Source organism: Schistocerca serialis, chromosome 1, assembly GCF_023864345.2.
Source record: "Schistocerca serialis cubense isolate TAMUIC-IGC-003099 chromosome 1, iqSchSeri2.2, whole genome shotgun sequence".
Lineage (NCBI taxonomy): Eukaryota > Metazoa > Arthropoda > Insecta > Orthoptera > Acrididae > Schistocerca > Schistocerca serialis.
In genome coordinates this window covers 832284968-832304336 of record NC_064638.1, presented here as the reverse complement: position 1 = coordinate 832304336, position 19369 = coordinate 832284968, and the positions used below count along the sequence as shown (strand labels likewise).

General features: G+C 44.8%; 1 protein-coding gene across 1 annotated transcript in view; it reads left to right on the top strand.

The window, feature by feature from the left end:
- The window catches only part of LOC126438389 (solute carrier family 22 member 7-like), a 147127-nt gene that overhangs the window by 14560 nt on the left and 113198 nt on the right, over positions 1–19369 (top strand). The window contains exon 3 of the mRNA XM_050090549.1: positions 13275–13502. Within this exon, the coding sequence (XP_049946506.1) occupies positions 13275–13502 (228 nt within the window). The remainder of the gene's footprint in view (positions 1–13274; positions 13503–19369) is intronic.

The following is a 19369-nucleotide window of genomic DNA, read 5'->3' as shown; positions in this document are numbered from 1 at the left end:
TCTCCATCTGGTCAACAACGGTCCTCTTTGTATTGGTCGGTAAGCTGTTTCGGTCCTCACCTTACACACTATTTTCGACATACGAAATTTTCCGTGACAGTCGAGAGGAAATTCATGAATCAGAGTACGAGCGGTCAATAATCGACCAGACTGCAGGTTTTGATGAGGTAGCTGCATAATGTTAACGTTCTAGACCTGCCACTCCGCTCATCGTGTACCTACTTAAGACTACTTTAAGGCCTTGGCAAAGCTGTCTATGACTGTAGGCCCATAAAGTAGGTATATCCACTGATGAATATGTGGAGTTTTAGATCAATTAACACACAAAAATTTAATTGCAGCACGCACTTCATAACTGGCGGGAGCAACGATTTTCAGGGCCATACTCGTTTGCTTTCACTCGCAAACGACTGCTGAATCAAAGTAATGACTTTGGCGGCTTCGTAAACAATCCATAAACACCGCTGCCTCCATGTAACTTCGTTTTTTTTTCCTTTATTGTAATTTTAAACACCTATACAGGCGGGCTGTCAGCAGCATAGTACGCTGCTCTTCAGCCTTAAGTGGAACAATAAACATGACAGAGAGGTGATATATACAATACAAAAAACGGCGGGCAAAAAATGGAGATACAAAAAAACAATAAACAAGAAGCCGTTCACGTTGGACGAAAAAAATACTAACACTTGGAGACACGGCGCACAAAACACGGAGAACGGCGACAGCACATGTGAACAGTTGAGTTGTAACTGCACGAAACACGATGCACACACACTAAACACTGATGGCGATGATCTCCGGCGCGCGAATGTTCACTGAGCGTTTACGAGTCCGGGGACCTGCCAAGAGAGAAGGTGGAGGAGGAGGAAGGGGAAATGGGAGAGGGGAGAGCAGAGATGCCATGCGCAAAGGAGAGAGGGGGAGGGAGGAAGGGAGAGGGGAAGCCTGGGGGAGAGTGTAGGAGGGAGGGGGGAAAGGAAAGAGAAGGGAAGGGAAAGGGGGGGAGGGAGGGTGCCTAAAGGAAAGGACACAGAAGGTGGGGGGGAGGATCAAAGTTGATAGGAGGGGTAGATTCAGGGGAGGAGGACATCATCAGGGAGGGGGAGCTGGCGGAAGCCACCTTGGGAGAGGGTAAGGATGGAAACCGGGTGGGACGTGGGAATACAGGCGCGGCAGTGGCCGGGGGTGGGTGAGGATCGGGGAGACGAGCGGGTGAGGAGGGTCGAGTTTACGGGAGGTGTACAGGATCCGTATCCTTTCAAGGAAAAGGAGGAGGTGGGGGAAGGGGTTGAGATCATACAGGATCCGCGTGGGGGAGGGGAGACGGATGCGATAGGCGAGGCGGAGAGCATGGCGTTCAAGGATTTGGAGGAATTTATAAAAGGGAGGGGGGGCGGAGATCCAAGCCGGATGGGCATAACAAAGGATAGGGCGGATGAGGGATTTATAGGTGTGGAGGATGGTGGAGGGGTCCAGACCCCACGTACGGCCGGATGTAACTTCGTTCTGAGCTGAGAACATTTAAATACAAGCGGACAGCTTTCACTTCTCAAATACGCCTCGAATTTGTAGATGATTCCATCTGATGATTGGCGGTTTCGGTGACGCTTTTTCTTTTTGTTCTTTCGTGAATAACTTTTTGAGAGGGGCTTTCAGTAAGTAATACAACACATTTCTTTTTCTCGGCCAAATTCAGATGAAAAAACGCGGAATTTCTTTTGGGGCGTTGTGGCATATTTCTGCTTCAGCCCCTATCGTTTCATGAAGATCTGATAGGTGGCGGCACTGTACGTATCCTTCTAAATAGCTTCTGTAACGAAAGTGCGTACCACTGATTTTCTTTCGGTGGAAAACCAGAGCATCGCAGATATTCACAGGCGCTTGCAGAATTTGTACGGGGACCTGGTAGCAAACGAAAGCATGGTGAGTCGTCAGACTCGTCCACCAGCTGAAATACTCACAGGGGTGTTCCTGCTGGGTTCCTCGCCGCCTACTTCTTCAAAACCCTAACTGTCATCACTGCTACTGCGGCTAAGAAACGCCGGGACTGGCGACAGACGTGCACCCGTTTAAATGCTACCCTACCTACCAACTCGTCCAAGTTCTGGTCAGCCTTCCGTCGCCTTACTGGAACTAAACCCTCCCCCTACTATCCTCTTCTCCATGATGATCACCCCTTCCCTGACACCCTTAGTAAGGCCAATCACTTTGCCTCCTACCTCTCCGATGTGCTTTCCATCCCCGATGATCCCCAGTTCGATTACTCCCTCTTCCAGGATGTCCGCGATCGTACTGACACCTTTGTCCCACCCCTCACGCCTGTTTTTCAGTACTTGGCAACATTGCACATGCAGAACTCAATGCCCCCATCACTACACAGGATCTCATTGCTACACTCCGCACAAAACGCAACACTGCTCCTGGTCACGATTGTGTCACCTACCGTCACCTTCGTGAAGCTCCTCTCTCTTTCCTCTCCACCCTGACCAGGCTCTACAATGTAGTCCTGTCCACCGGTTACTACCCCTACCTGTGGAAAACCTCCCATATCCTGATGTTCCTTAAACCTGGCAAACCGGAATCTATCCTCACCTGCCACATCCACCAGCATCTCCGCCAGCACCGCCTCCTTCCCGTTACCCAGTGTGGCTTCCGTCCGTCCTTCCCTTCCGACGACCTACTCCTTCACCTCACTCATCTCCTTTCCGAACAGCTTAATTCCCGTTGCTCCGCAATCTTCCTCTCCTTGGACCTCGAACATGCTTATGACCGCGTATGGCATTCCGGTCTCCTCTTCAAGCTCCAAACCTTCGCCCTTCCCATTAACTACGTCCGTCTGATCGGCTCCTTTCTCTCCCACCGTCCTTCCTACGTCACCATCCATAACACGGATTCCTACACCTTTTTTCCCTCTGCCGGTGTGCCCCGTCCTCTCCCCCCTTCTATACCTTTTGTATACGGCGACATGCCGCCGCCGTCACCCCCCATCCACCTTCTCCAGTACGCCGATGACACCACCTTCCTTGCCCTTGCCCCCACCCTGCAGCGCTCCCAACACCTTCTCCAATCCCATCTTGACCGGTTCACCGCTTGGTGCAAACAGTGGTTGTTCAAGGTCAATCCCTCCAAAACCCAGGCGATCATTGTAGGCAAAACCACCCCTTCCTTCTGCCTCCTTGATTTCTATCTCACCGTCTATGGCCGTCCTATCGCCCTGACCCCCACCCTCAAGTATCTTGGCGTCATCCTTGACCATCGCCTCTCCTGGACCCCCCATCTCCGGACTATCCAAGCAAAGGCACACTCCCGACTCCGTCTCCTCAAGCTCCTTTCCGGCCGTACGTGGGGTCTGGACCCCTCCACCATCCTCCACACCTATAAATCCCTCATCCGCCCTATCCTTTGTTACACCCATCCAGCCTGGATCTCCGCCCCCCCCCCCTACCTTTTATAAATCCCTTAAAATCCTTGAACACCATGCGCTCTGCCTCGCCTATCGCATCCGTCTCCCCTCCCCCACATGGATCCTGTACGATCTCATTCCGTTCCCCCACCTCCTCCTTTTCCTTGAAAGGATACAGATCCTGTACACCTCCCACAAACTCGATCCTCCTCACCCACTTGTCTCACCCATCCTCTCCCACCCCTGCCCGCTGTCGAAACTGTATTCCCATGTCCCACCCAGTCTCCATCTCTCCACCCTCCTTACCCTCTCCCAAGGTGGCTTCCGCCAGCTCCTCCTCCCTGATGATGTCCTCCTCCCCTCCATCTCCCAGAAGCAGTATTAAACGCCCCAATCACAGCACAGGACATAAACAAGTACTTCACAGAAAACGCAACACATCCCCTGGTTATGACCACATGGCCTATCACCACATCAAAGAATGTCCTATTTCCTTTCTCATCACTGTTGCAGCCCTGTGTAACACTACCCTCTCCTCAGGCTACTGTCCCGATCTGTGGAAAATCTCCAAAATCTCACTTTTCCTCAAGCCATATGGACCCCCCCCCCCCCCCCTCCGATATGCGATATGTCCTCATAACGCCCCATCATCCTCACTCAGTGTTCAGCAAGGTATCTTAATCCATCCTTTCCCATTGCATCCACCACCATCTGCATGAACATCCTCTGCTTCCTATTACCCACCATGGTTTCTACCTTTCCTCTCTGCTGATGATCAACTCCTGAACCTCACCCATCTCCTATCCCAACAAGTCAACAACTGTAACTCCACCATCTTTGTCTCCCTTGATCTAGAGGAAGCATAGAACTGCAAGTTGTGTTCCGGTCTCCCTTTCAAATTCCAGACTTATGCACTTCCCATCAACTATGTACACCTTATTACATCCTTTCTCTCCAATCGCCCATCCTATGTCCTTCTGAACAACACCATTTTCCATACCTTCCATCCCACTGCAGGAGTGCACCAAGGTTCCATTCTCTCCCCTCTCCTTTAACTCTTATACACTTCTGATACATCCAAACCATCTCCTCCAAGATATCTCCTTCAGGATGTTGATGATACTGCTTTCCTCACTTCTATGCTACACTCCAAAAGTCCCAAAAATCCCTCTAAATCCATCTCAATCACTTTACCTCCTGGGTTAGCCAATGGCTCCCTAAGATTAACCCCTCCAAACTGAGGCAATAATAACATGTCGCACTACACACACTTCCTGTCGCCATTGCTTATACCTCTTCGATTATGACCGTCCCCTCTAGGTAACTGATACACTAAGATACCTTGGACTAACCTCTGACTAGCATTCAGTGTGGAAAGCTCACCTACCAACCATCCTACATAAATCCCACTACAGACTAAAACTACGAAAACTACTAACTGGCCAAACCTGGGGCTACACACCTCTACTGTCCTTCACATGTATAAATACCAATCTGCTCCATCCTTTGCTATGCATGGATATTCGCCATTCCCAGGTTCTATAAGTCCCTTAAGATCATTGAACGTCATGCACCCTGCCTCATTTTCTGCATCTGTTCACCTTCCCCCACAAGGATCATTTACCAACTCATCACATTCCTGCCTCCCCTCACTCCTCAGTCTACACCACCCACAAACTCGTCTCCAATAATCCTATCATTTCCCCTCTAGTTTCCAATCATACATTGCCGCCCCTTCATCAACCACTAACCCTCCACTACACACCCTCTACATGCTTGCCCAAAGGAATTTCAACCATCTCATCCTTCCAGATCATGAACTACCAGCTATAGGTCCAACCACATAATCCACCCTATCAGGGCTTCCTCTTCCTCCCCTCCCCACATACCCTTACCCCTTTTTACTTTTCAGCCTTGCTTTCCCCACCTACTTTTCCCAACAACTATTATTGTCACCAGTTCCCCCCTCTGGCCCATGCCCTCTTCGGTCCCAACAGCCACTTTTACCCCATCGCTGCAATGCACCAGTCCTCCATCTTTATACTACCACATTCCTGCCCTCTTATTATCCATAAAAAGTATGTAAAAAGGGATGTCACCTGACAGAGCAGCATTTGTTTTGGATGTACTTTCTTTAAGTGCACACTCACATCACGGTGTCTTTCCTCTTTCTCTAACTATGCCATCTATAGTGATGACATACAGAACGGATGTTTGCAGCCTTTGATGTGAAATCTGGTCGCCGCAGAGGTTGTCTTTACCATGTACTTAACTCTGACCGTCGAGACACAATGTCAATACTGTAAGAAGCAAACGTTTCTGGAGGACATACTGTCCAAAGATCGAACTATACTGCTCCTGTATCTGCGGTTTGGATCTAAACATTCTTATACTACCACATTCCTGCCCTCTTCACCAGTCAACTTTTTCCCTTTTAACAACTGACTCCCTATCCCATGGCAGGTCCTTCCAATTTCTAGTGACAGAAAAGTGCTTCTTTTATATATCAGTGTTTTGGCAACATGATTTTAATCTGTGCTTATTGTATTCATTTTACCTTTTATTATTACTATTTTTAAGTACCAGTCCAAAAAGGCATCCATCACACATCTCAAAAGTTGCATTTTATTTTTCACCTTCAAAAAGTTTTAAATTATGTGTATATATGTCCACTATCTGTTTCTTAGTTTTTCAACGGCTTTATTATTTTATTGTCAATTCGCTGAAAAGCGAGTTGACTGTACCGCTCACAGCCCCCCCCCCCTCCTCCCGCACGTATGGGATGCGAAGGGATGAAATAACAGTAAAGAAAAGTCTCTCACCACCTAACAAAAGATCGTAAAGAGCAATGAGCTCGGCCCAATGAAGGATGCGCTCCATGGGAAGCAGTGCATGGATGATGCAGGCGTTACTGTCGACCAGTCGAGTGGTACCACGCAGACATACAGGTCCTGCCAGTAAGGCCTTTGCATTGAATGGAAATTATTTTGAAAAATAAGGTTTTGTAATCAAAAAGAGTGGCGAATAATATGGTGTATTGAAATCCTATATAATACCAATATGCTTTGAGAAAAAAATGGCATTACAGTAATGAAAAGCGATAAAATAGAACACGACAAAAGTCAGATTGTTAAAAAGAGGAAGAGTTAAGAGACAGTAGTTGACATATGCTCGAGTGCCAATATGTGTGTTCTATTTTACCTCTTTTTATTACTGTAATGCCTCTTATACGTTATAAACTCATTACAGACTTCAACTATTGTATCCCCCCTTTATTTTACGCTGTTCAATTAATCATTGAAAACTAGTGTATATTAATCATATTAGTGTATATTAATCATTGAAAACTAGTGTGTATTAGCGACATCGGGTGAACCTACAACAGAAACATCTTGTGGCTACTGTACAGCAGCTTGTTTTGAACAGTAGCGCTACTGACAACATGACTCGTGCATATGCTGTTATTTATATATATTTGACGATGCTGGTGCTGATTTTGCATTTAACATTTGACGATGCCACTTTGGCTGCAGTATATTAGGACTTTGTTTTTATAAAACAGGTATGCCTCTTCATACTTAAAGCGCACAAATGCATATATATGTCAGTAGTACTTTTCATTATGGTCTATTTTTTAAGCTGTAGACAATCTGCGAGTGTATTTATGTTTTTCCCATTTTTTGCTGCACATCTGATGATGGTCATTATAGACCGAAACCGGTAATCTGTTAACAAAAAGTTTGTGACCCTAGACGTAAATTAAAGGAAACTTTTATATATACGGGTTACTGTTTTATTCGCGACAATGTCGCAACTTTTAGATCACTTACGATTGAAATAAATAGGAAGTACAGCGAAGCTAAGGCTAAATGGCTGTAGGAAAAATAAGAAGAAATCGGAAAAAATGATCATAGGAAGGACTGACTCAGCATACAGAAAAGTCAAAACAACATTCAGTGAAATTAAAAGGAAGGTTGGTACCATTAAGAGTGCAACGGGAATTCCACTGTTAAACGCAGATGAGAGGGCAGAAAGATGGAAAAACTACTTTGAAGATCTCGGTGAAATTTGGAAATTTGTGGTAAGTTCCTCTGGAACCAAACTGCTGAGGTCATCGGTCCCTAGACTTACACACTACTTAATCTAACTTAAAGTAACTGTAACTGACGCTAAGAACAAGGACAACACACACACACCCATGCCCGAGACAGGACTCGACCCTCCGATCCGTGGGCGGAGAAGGATGGAGGGGAGGGGGAGGGGGAGGGGGGAGGAGCCACTCGAACTGTGGCAAGGCGACTAGACTGCACGGCAACCTCGCGCGGCGACCTCTGTGATAGGGAGGACTTGTCTCATGACGTGACAGAAGAAATTTGATTCGAGATGGAAGGCATAAGGGATTCGGTGATAAATTCAGAATGTAGAAAGAGCTTTGGAAGACTGAAGCCCAAATAAGTCAGATGGAGTAGGTTTCATCCCAGTTTCTAAAATCATTGGAGGAAGTGACAAACAAAGGACCATTCAAATTGGTGTGTAGAATGTATGAGACTGACGGCATACCATCAGGCTTTCGGAAAAATATCATCCATTCAGTTCCGAAAATAGCAAGAGCAGATAAGTGCGAGAACCATCTAACAGCCAGCCTAACAGCTCATGCTTCCAAGTTGCTGACAAGAGCAATATATAGAAGAATGGAAAAGAAATTGAGAAACTGCTAGATGACGAGGGCTTTGGCTTTAGGCAACGTAAAGGCACCAGAGAGAGAAGCCCTGATGATGCGCTTGATAAGGGAAGCAACACGGAAGAAAAATCAAAACACATTCACAAGATTGGTCGACCAGGAAAAAGCGTTCAACCATGTGAAATTGCGCAAATGTTTCAAAATCTGAGAAAAATAGGAGTAAGCTACAGGAAAAGCTGAGTAATGTACAATATGTACAAGGACCAAGAGAGAGCAATGAGACTAGAAGACCAAGAACAACGGAAATAAAAGGAGGGTTCAAGAGTGGAATTAAATGCAGGATGAAAGGATATCAGTGATAAGATTCGCTGACGATATTGCTGTTCTCAGTGAAAGTGAAGAAGAATTACAGGATCTGTTGAACTGAATAACAGTCTAATGAGTACAGACAGGGAATGAGAGTAAAACGGGAAAAGGCAGAAGTAATGAGAAGTAGCGGAAATGAAAACAGCGAGAAAATTAACATCAAAATTGGTGATCACGAAGTAGGCGAAGTTAAGGAATTATGCTACCTCGGAAGCAAAATAACCCATGACAGACGAAGAAAGGAGGAGATAAAAAGCAGACTAGCAAAGGCAGAGAGGGCATTCTCTGCCAAAAGAAGCCTACTAGTATGAAACGTAACACTTAATCTGAGGAAAAAAAATTCTGAGAATTTACGTTTGGAGAACAACATGGTACGATAGTGTACCATGGATTGTAGGAAAACTGGAACAGAAGAGAACCGGAACAGAAGAGAGCCGAAGAGTTTGAAATGTGGTGCTATAGAAGAACGTTGAAAATTTGGTGAACTGACAAGTTAAAGAATGGAGATGTTCTCCTCAGAATCGGAGAAGAAAGGAAACATACGGAAAACGTTGATAAGAAGGGCAGGATGGTATTGTACGTATTAAGACATCTGAGAATAATTTCCAAGTTCTATAGGGAGCTGTAGAGGATAAAAACTGTAAAAGAAGACAGAGATTGAAATTTATCCAACAAATAATTGAGGCCGTAGGGTGCAAGTGCCACTCTGAGATGAAGAGGATGGCACAGGCGAGGAATTCGTGGAGGGCAGCATCAGACTATTCAGAAGGAGTGACTAATTAAAAATAAAGTACAGAGTGCAGAATCCACAGGTGGATGTTTATATGTGAAGTCTGTACCCATTGCAGATGCTAGAAAACATTTTATGAAAGCCCAGTGAAACAGGAAAAAAGAATGAACGACACAGTTAGCTGCTAGATCTCAAGAAGTTCTTCAGCGACGTGGTGAATGCCGTTTAATGTGTTGACAAATTTCATTTGTGATTTATTTGTGTGTTGTGACATGAAAGTAACACTCTAGTGTACCTCTGCTTAGAATGTAGTGTCACGTTTTTTTGTGACGAGGAGAGGGGAATGAAAAATTATATCGGTACCTAGGTATCTTGCCGACTCTCTGCATTTTGGTTTAGGATTTAGACAAGAGCATCGACTCGAAGTCTGTTGTTCATGTGGGCTAGCGACCAGGAGCGGTTTGCCACCATCTCCTAGCCTGTGGTCGGTAAATTACTGTGACAAATATTTATTCCGCTATCGAGTACCTCGGGTCGTGAGCCATGACTATTCTGCTAGAAGCCATTTTGGCAGCTTGCGCGCCCAACGTATGAGATTTTTAAGAGCCTGCGACCCTGATGATGTATACAGGATGTGGTGTCATTTTGGTTTGATTATTATGAGAGAGAAGGTAGATGTTGAAACCCGGCGCAAGCACGTAGTCCACTTCCTACGGATCAAATATAGGAGTTCACTAAGCTTAAAATCCCATCTAAGAGGCGAATGACCAATAACTGTGTCGCTTATACTCATTTACTGACACACTATGGACAGGCTTGCAATTTAAATCTCGCCTTTGAAGCGAACTGTGTCGATCAAGACGTTGCATCACTGCCTCTCCTCCCTCAGCCAGCCAAATACTCACGATGACAATGTCTTCTATCGTCTACGTTCAAATCGACAACCTGTGCTTTGAGCACCACTGTATAAATGTGCATTAGCGACAACAGCAATAGGACTGCTTTTGTCCATGGAGAATTTTACTTAACGTAGGGTTCTAATGTGCTTCTCAATAACTTGATTTTGTTATTATGTTATTGTACAACGTCGGTGATGATAATTCACGTTATACAATGTTGCTTCAATCACGCTGCATGTCTGCAGACTGCGTGGCGATCCACAGCTGCTCATCAAATATTAATCTGAAGGAGAAATTTCTGAAAATGTACGACCCTTAGATAGATCTGAATCATGGAATACGGCAAAACAGGAAAAGAAGAGATTCGAAGCGTTTCAGAAGGATACTGAAAATTAATTGGACTCGAAATATAAGAAATGAGGTATTCCGTAGACTCGACGAGTACCTATTAAGCGTCGATCGCTTTTGCACAATCTGGTTAACGACCTAACCAGTTAGAAAAGCTGCGATTACCAATGTCATGCGCTCCATGAAAATTTCAACGCCAAACGCGAATGACTAGTAGTTTCATAGTACTCATGATGACAAGTGGATTTACGTTCAATTCGAAAATCACCTTTAACTCTTGTTATCTAACACGAAGGATATTAAATGTCTACGGTATTCATGAGCAGCTACTTTTGCCAGTGTGTGAACTTAAATCGATGTGACGAACTGTTTTGTTCAGGATATGGTTTCAAACCCCTGCACCTAAAATCAACGATAACTAAGCAAAGCGCTCGTGCCTGACTTAGACTCAAACGCAGCAAGAATCGTGATTAATGGTTCAAATGGCACTGAGCAGTATGGGACTTAACATCTGAGGTCATCACTCCCCTAGAACTTGGAACTACTTAAACCTAACTAACCTAAGGACATCACACACATCCATGCCCGAGGCAGGATTCGAACCTGCGATCATAGCAGCAGCGCGGTTCCGGACAGAAACGCCTAGAACCGCTCGCCCACCGCGACCAGCGTGATTAATGACTAGTCACAAAGAGAAGGGATGTTTCTAATGTTTCACCAGTATCAGTTAGCAAGTCTGAACTTGTAATTACATGACAAGGGTTACTGTACTGGACGGAGACTCATATACAGCAGTTATTATCCCTATCAACTAACCACCAAAGATATTGAATATTGTTTCATTCACAGTGTGTGTGTGTTCAAACTTGAAATGATGTGAACTAAAGCTTTGTATTGGATGTATTTTAGAACTCAGCACTTAACCAGATTGTTGAATGAGCGCAATCAAATATCAGATATCGTATTTATTCACCAGTAGCGAGATGTTTCAAGCTGAAACGAAGAGATGAAAAATTATTACTGTACGGAGAATCGAACGTGGTACCTATCGCCGTTATTTTTTAGCCACAAAAAGACATTAAATATCGTTACCATGCAGCAGTAGTGAGATATACACACTTTTGAACTAGAAATAACACGCCGCAAAGTTCTGTGCTGACAGGGAGTCGAGTCTTGCAGACGTCATCGTTCTTGACTACCAGCGAAGAGGCGTTAATTGTCAAATTATTTTCCACCAATAGCTAGGAGTGGCGTGTTACAACTTTAAACGATGTAATGGAAGGTGGTGGCTCTCTTTCGTTATTGTTGACTAGGCACGAAGAGCTATTAAAATTCAGAATTATTTTTTCACGAGTAGTTAGATGTACTGCTGGTAGAGCTTGAAATGTCATTATGAAAATTTTTGTGCTAGATCGTTATTATAATCCCGATATGCACCTTTTGTGGAGGCCTTGAGGACTTTGGAATCTTTGTGAAACAACTGAGCGATGGAACTGAACGTCTGAAGTTCTTATAAAATACGGAATACGTACCCTTTGATCTTATCTGACGACTGGTTCGTTAACTGAACTGAAATTTCTAATGTAAGAAAGATTATTGGTGACTGAGTTTCTACTCATGGCAACTTTAGTCCCTGTCATGAGCGGATATAAGCCGACTCTGCTCCAGTCGACAGTGAAGGTTATCATATTTAATAGTGATTTGCAACCATGGAGCTACCCCACGTTCTTCACTTGTCGTTACCAGATATGAAGGGAGTCTGTTCGTGCTGGTTAGAAATCGTAGTCTGAAGTGGGAACCGAACCCATACCATCTCGCATACCAAACTAGGATCAATCCAACACACCACTCAACTCCACATTAGGCTGGATCACCATTTTCTCATAATGGAGGATGCGCCGCACTGGATAAGAGTTAACTATTCACAAACTCAAGCTGATTCGCTGTGATTACAATTAAAAATAATTGAAGTTCATCCGAAAATACCTATGGAGATCAAAAATAGTTCATGATGGTAAGCTAGTCGTACAAGTTCTTCATTTTAGCTATTTAGTCTGCAGTACGTATGTTTTTGGATAGGGTCCGCCTTTAGCATAACACAATTTTGTTTTTTTAACCCAAACATGTCTCACTGCAGCTGCAGCATCTTCAGCGGACCCTATCCAAAAACATACGTATTGTTAAAGCAAACACGGAAAAAAGAGCTTCAGCCCCAAGCTGATTATTAGTCTGCCGTGTCAGCTATGACAGTGGCACGCAGATAAAACTACGTGCGTAACAAAAAAAGTACAGTAGAAGATTAGAGACACACCTCAAATTTATTCGAGTTCCATACAGAGCAGTGTTCTCTAGTGGTCTCTTACAGTGAACATTTTTTATAGACAAAGGACTGTACCGAAAAGAGATTAGAGGACCAGCAAGGAAGTTACAATACGTGGGCTGCATGCATATTAGGCGGAACCATTTCCAGTTGTTTGGATTTTTTAGAGCGTGATGGTACATATATAAGGTACCACCTTCACGAAGCCACCTGCGAGGCGCACTTTATAGCACGCTTCTAGTGGCTGACAGTTCTCTCACACTATAGTTGGTGTGCGATCTTGATGCTGTTCCCCCAACCGCATAACAGCAAATGCGGAAAGTTGGTATGCTTCATAGTTCTTGTTCGTCCTTCGACTCCAAATGTCCGTTCCGTGCTTAGAAATTTCCACAGCTGAGTTGGTCTATCACTTGCACTAGATTAGCAGGAGCAAGGCAAGGGTTCGAGACCGGTACTGACACAATGTGTCAGTTGTTTTAATGTGCGAGGAATATTTAGTCTCATCTTCCTTTCACCTTTTGTTTCAGAAAGGAAGACAACACGTCTTTCGAGAAGTGCCTGATGTTCAACTCGAGCAGCGACGAGCCCATTCCTTGCCAGCACGGCTGGGACTACGACCGCACGTGGTTCTCGCGGACGGCGCCCTCGCAGGAGGACTGGGTGTGCGAGGACGAACTCAAGGTGGTCAACGTCTTCTCCTTTGGACAGCTGGGCGAAGTTGTTGGAACGCTCGCCTTCGCACATATCGGAGATATGTGAGTGTCGTCATTACGACAGACGCCATAATTTCCGTTCAGACGCTTCACACTTGGCAACTACTACTGCTGAAATTATAGTACACGTAGTTTAAATGAACACTTTTTCTCTCCAATGGAGCAGCTCCTGTTTGTTTTTCAAATAGCACAATAAATTGAGACCAGTACAAAGAAGTTCAAGTGGTGCTGGTTAGTTGCTTTTGTATCATTCTTTCAAAGAAAGGAAGGAAGATCTGTGTTTAACGTCCCGTCGACAGCGCGGTCATTGGAGACGGAACATAATCTCGGATTACGAAAAGAAGGAAATCAGCCGTGTCCTTTCAAAAGGAATCATTCTGGCATTTCTATGGAGCGATTTAGGGAAATCACGAACTTCCGGATGGGAATTCGAACCTTCGTCCTTCCAAATGCGAGTCCACATTCTTTTGAGACAGATGGAAATGAAATGATCGTGTGGCACCGGCGGCCGGGAGGTCCCATCCAGGGAAGTTCGGCTGACAACTGCAAGTCTTACTTCACTCGACGCCACAGTAGGCGACTTGCGCGTCGGTGATGAGGATGAAATGATGATAAGGATAACACAGCAACCAGTTCCCGAGCGGAGAAAATCTCCAACCCGGCCGGCAATCGAACCCGGGCCCGCTTCCAGGGGAAGCGAGCACGTTACCACCCAGCTATTTTGAGACAGATGTCCTCGAAATACAAATTACTTGCAGTAGACACCAATAAATTTTATTAAACTTATACAGCTCGGGAAGTAATACAGTACAAATCAGGTTACGTAGGTGAAAATAAGGAAAAAGTGGCTTTTATTGTACTTTAAAATGTACAGGGGTTGGACAAAAATATGGAAACACCACCAGAAGTGTATACTTGAACATAAATGCCGATGCTAACCAAGCTTGAAGGTTGCGCTGTTGTATTTGACGACGTACGGCACTTGCACAACGTCCTCAATCAGTTGCATGTATTAGTCGTAGTTAGAACAGTGTTGGGTGTAGATGCAAATGCGTTACGTTGAAGCCAAGTGAACTCGAATTTGGGCAAACTGTTCATGCTCGTACGGCGGGCGCTTCCGTAATCAGGGTAGCCGATGTGTTTGGTGTTTCAGGAGGCACCGTACCGAAGATTTATACCACACGTAGGTACAGCGGAAGAACATGACCCATTAGCCGCACAGGGTAGCCGTGTAGTCTTAGGGCGCCTTGCCACGGTTCGTGCGACTCACCCCGTCGGAGGTTCGAGTTCTTCCTCGGGCATGCTTGTGTGTGTTGTCATTAGCGTAAGTTAGTTTAAGTAGAGTGTAAATCTAGAGACCAATGACCTCAGCAGTTTGGTCCCATGAGAACTTACCACAAATTTCCAAAAACAACATCATTCATTAAGTTACATGGCGGAAGAAAGTGGATTTAAGTGATCGTGATAGGCGGTCGTAGAAGAGGAGTGTCACGAAAAATAATAGGACGATATCTGCAGAAGTCACTACAAAACTGGTTGTCGCATTCGCGAACCCTCTCATCACGGAAACAACACGAAGGGAGCTCCATAGGCAGGAAATTTGAGGCAGGGCTGGAATTCTAAAACCACATAGCAGTAATGCAAATGTCCTTAAGAGAAAACGTGGTACCGAAACCACAAACCTGGACTGTGAAACAATGGAAGAATGTCATTTGGTCGGATGAGTCTTGTTTCACAACTTTTTCAATTTTTGCCCTAGTTTACATCCCAAGAGCGAAATACGGCAGGGTTTCGGTGGTGATTTGAGTAGCCTTATATTGGTATTCCGTGCGCCCCATGGTTACTCTACAAGATCGTATTGCTGCGACGAATTACGTGGCCATTGTGACTGATCAGCTCCACCCCAATTAATAAGGTTTGTTTCCCAGTAATGCTGTGCCCTTAGACGACAGGGTCCTTTTTCACACAGTTCGCGTCGTCCAGGACTGGTTTTGTGAGCATGTTGACGAAATTTCTCATCTGCTCTGGTCACCGCCGTCACCAGATCTCAATATTATTGAGTCTGTGTGGTCGTGGTCTGCTTTGGATAGAAGGCTGCACCATCGCTATCCACCTCCATCATCGATGCGCTAGTCTTGGCGTTATTTTGCAGGAAGAATGGTATAAGAGTCCCTTGAAATCCATACCTCTCTGTGTTTAGAAATTCCGAGATGTTTTGAATGCCAACGGTTTTCCCACACCGTATTAGGCATGGCAATTTGTAGTGGTTTTAGTGTTTTCATACTTTTGTCCACCGCTGTGTTTTTGTTCGGAAAAGATTCACATTTCACAGCATGATTTACATTTCAGTTGTTGCACTCCGAATAAAACTTCTTAGAAATATAGCCGATTTTTTAAAACTAATTCCATAATTTTCATCTACTGTCGACTTCTCTTACTTCTCTATAGCGGTACACATATGCACAATCTTCGTGTTTCTTAGCTCGAATATCATCTATATTACTGTTTCCAGAAGCTCTTTTATCAGGTTGAGGAACATGTTTGGAGTTTCAGCTCAAACGTTTACATATATTTCGATAATCACATTACTTCATAAATGATGCAGTCATATATAAAAATAAAATGGAAATAAATCGTTATATGAAGTGACAGTTCAGTGCTTCATGGGTTTAGTATAGTAAAGCCCAATAACGATATTCATCACTTATCTATTCAATATGGCTCTAAACGCCATGTTGTACATGAGGAAAAGATGTAGCTTTTCAAAACAACATATTTCGTTCCCTAAGATTTAAGAAGAGCTATTCAAGAACTGGAAAAAAATGACATACTGATTATGGCGCCGGTGTTGCATTCATTTATGGCGTCTGTAGATCGCCTGCTCTATTTCAAAATTGTAATGAGTCAGCTGTCCCGAGCTACGCAGTCCGTACTCAAGTTGACATTTTTAACTTCTATGGGGATAGACTGCCAGACAGTACTGCATAACTAGCATACGTCAAAAGCTGTTCCAGTCCATACTCCACAACAGTTCACAGTTTTATAAATAATTGTTTCTTATAGTGCAGAAAAAATGGTTCAAATAGCTCTAAGCTATGGGATTTAATATGAGCCCTAGACTTAGAACCTAACTAACCTATGGACATCACACACATCCATGTCCGAGGCAGGATTGGAACCTGCGACCGTAGCGGTCGCGCGGTTCCAGACTGAAGCGCCTAGAACCGCTCGGCCACACCGGTAGGAAGTGAAGTAGAAACATCGAGAACGTCTAGCGAAACAGAAAAACAAGTAGCAGCCACCTATGTTACTGCACTATGTTCGATGGCCACCGAGTGAGTGTCTACTTGAATATACACTACCGGAAAAAATTAGTACACCTAGAAGGCAACGTCACGTCGATTTTGATCTGATGACAGCGAGGCCATCTGGGGGATAGTAGATGTACCGATAATGATTTCAACGTCGTCCGCCAACAGACAGCGCAGTGACGTAGCTACCAGATTGCCACATTTGTCTACCCTTTAATAGGGAATGCAAGGCTTAGTGTGGCGCAAACGTATAAAGCAAGCAGCTAACCATGCCACGGTGACGCACTCGTGCTTCCTACAGCCAACTGGCGAATTGTGGCCTCCTTAGTGAGGAGATCGACCTTTCGGAGAATTGCCACACAAGTAGGATGTGCTGCGTCAGTTATGCAACGATGCTGGTACCAGTGGTCACGAGAACATGATCACACCCGTAGAGGAGGTTCTGGTCATCCATGCAGCACAGAGGCCCACCAGGATCGTCGTATTGTAAGGCCAGCAGTGGCTGATCGTAAGCTACCACAGCACGTAAGTGAGGGCTTTTGAACCCAGACGTGTCAACCCGATGTGCTGCGAACCGGTTATCAGCAGTGGGGCTACGGGCACACACGCGCTACAGCATAGACGTGCACGGTTCGACTGATGCCGTGAAAGGACGACTTGGAAGGTGGAATGACGTGCCGTGGTCTTCGGCGATTAAAGCAAATTTGCCTGCACGCAAGTGATGGTCGTTTGCGCTGATGACGTCGTCCTTATGAGCGCTGTCTCGTAGAGTTCATTCGTCCAAGCCGCATTGGTCCCATCCCAGCCTTTACGGAGTAGGGAACGATAAGCTACAACTCTCTCTCAGCTTTGGTGTTTCCGGAGGGGACGCTAATCACCTCACGGTAGGTGCAGAACGTTGGTAGACATGTTCTTTTGCCGTTCTTGCAACAGGAAAGTGATGTGCTGTTCCAACAGAATAATGCTCGCTCACACACTGCCCATGAAACTGAAAGTGCTCTACAAGACGTGCAGCAACTTGTCTGGCCAGCACGATCTCCGCACTTGGCTTCAATAGGGCACGTGTGGGATATGACGGGACGAGAAGTGACTCGTGCGACTCGTCAGCCAAACACGTCTGACAGCTATTGGCAATTGTAAATAAGCAACAATTTGAAAAGAATAACGGTTTGTGGCCCTTGCTTTGCGCAAAAGTAACCCTTTGTATGCCTCAGATAATTTTCTACTTTACCGATATTTTTTAGCCTTCTCACATAGCGCCCCCGATGTAACGAAATTATCAGTCACTGTACAGTCACTGTACTTAAACAGTTCATCGTCTAGGCAATTCAACGATTAGAGAGTCCCATTTCCTTGTTCTTGCCGATTTTTGCTTGTTCATCAAATGACAACTGTTTTCCGCTGGTATTGTCATAATTGTCATTACATACACAACATTCACTGTCATTAATGGGGTCTGCATCCTATATGCAGTAAAGGCACGTACGCACACATTAACACCGCACGGAGCCGACTGTCGTTGTAGCGAGTTCCAACTTCTACGACCTGAACCGTTGATGTCTTTTTATATACTGTACTACTGACATCAACTGCGATATCATTTTACTGCATTTGTCGGCATACTGGGTTTCATACCATTGCATATACAGGGTGATTCAAAAAGAATACCACAACTTTAAAAATGTGAATTTAATGAAAGAAACATAATATAACCTTCTGTTATACATCATTACAAAGAGTATTTAAAAAGGTTTTTTTTCACTCAAAAACAAGTTCAGAGATGTTCAATATGGCCCCCTCCAGACACACGAGCAATATCAACCCGATACTCCAACTCGTTCCACACTCTCTGTAGCATATCAGGCGTAACAGTTTGGATAGCTGCTGTTATTTCTCGTTTCAAATCATCAATGGTGGCTGGTAGAGGTGGCCGAAACACCATATCCTTAACATACCCCCATAAGAAAAAATCGCAGGGGGTAAGATCAGGGCTTCTTGGAGGCCAGTGATGAAGTGCTCTGTCACGGGCTGCCTGGCGACCGATCCATCGCCTCGGGTAGTTGACGTTCAGGTAGTTACGGACAGATAAGTGCCAATGTGGTGGCGCTCCATCCTGCTGAAATATGAATTGTTGTGCTTCTTGTTCGAGCTGAGGGAACAGCCAATTCTCTAACATCTCCAGGTACTGTAGTCCAGTTACAGTAGCACCTTCGAAGAAAAAGGGACCAAAAACTTTATTGGCTGAAATGGCGAACAAATGTACAACTAAATGAAACTTTATAGCTCCCTTAATTCGCCGACAGATAGTGCTTAGCTCTGCCTTTCGTCGTTGCAGAGTTTTAAATTCCTAAAGTTGTGGTATTCTTTTTGAATCACCCTGTATATTGTGCACAAGTATTCCAATCGAGAATATTAATTTTCCTGTGAATATCTATCCCTTTATACTGATTCAACTACCGTATGCGTTGTCGAGAGTGTCTGCTATCCCGCACGTCAAGAAACATTGCTACTCTTGAGTCGACACTCGTACAGATTCGTATTAATGAGTAAACCTAACAGGAATACGGACACCCGTGTGATGTGTTGATCTCCTGGTGC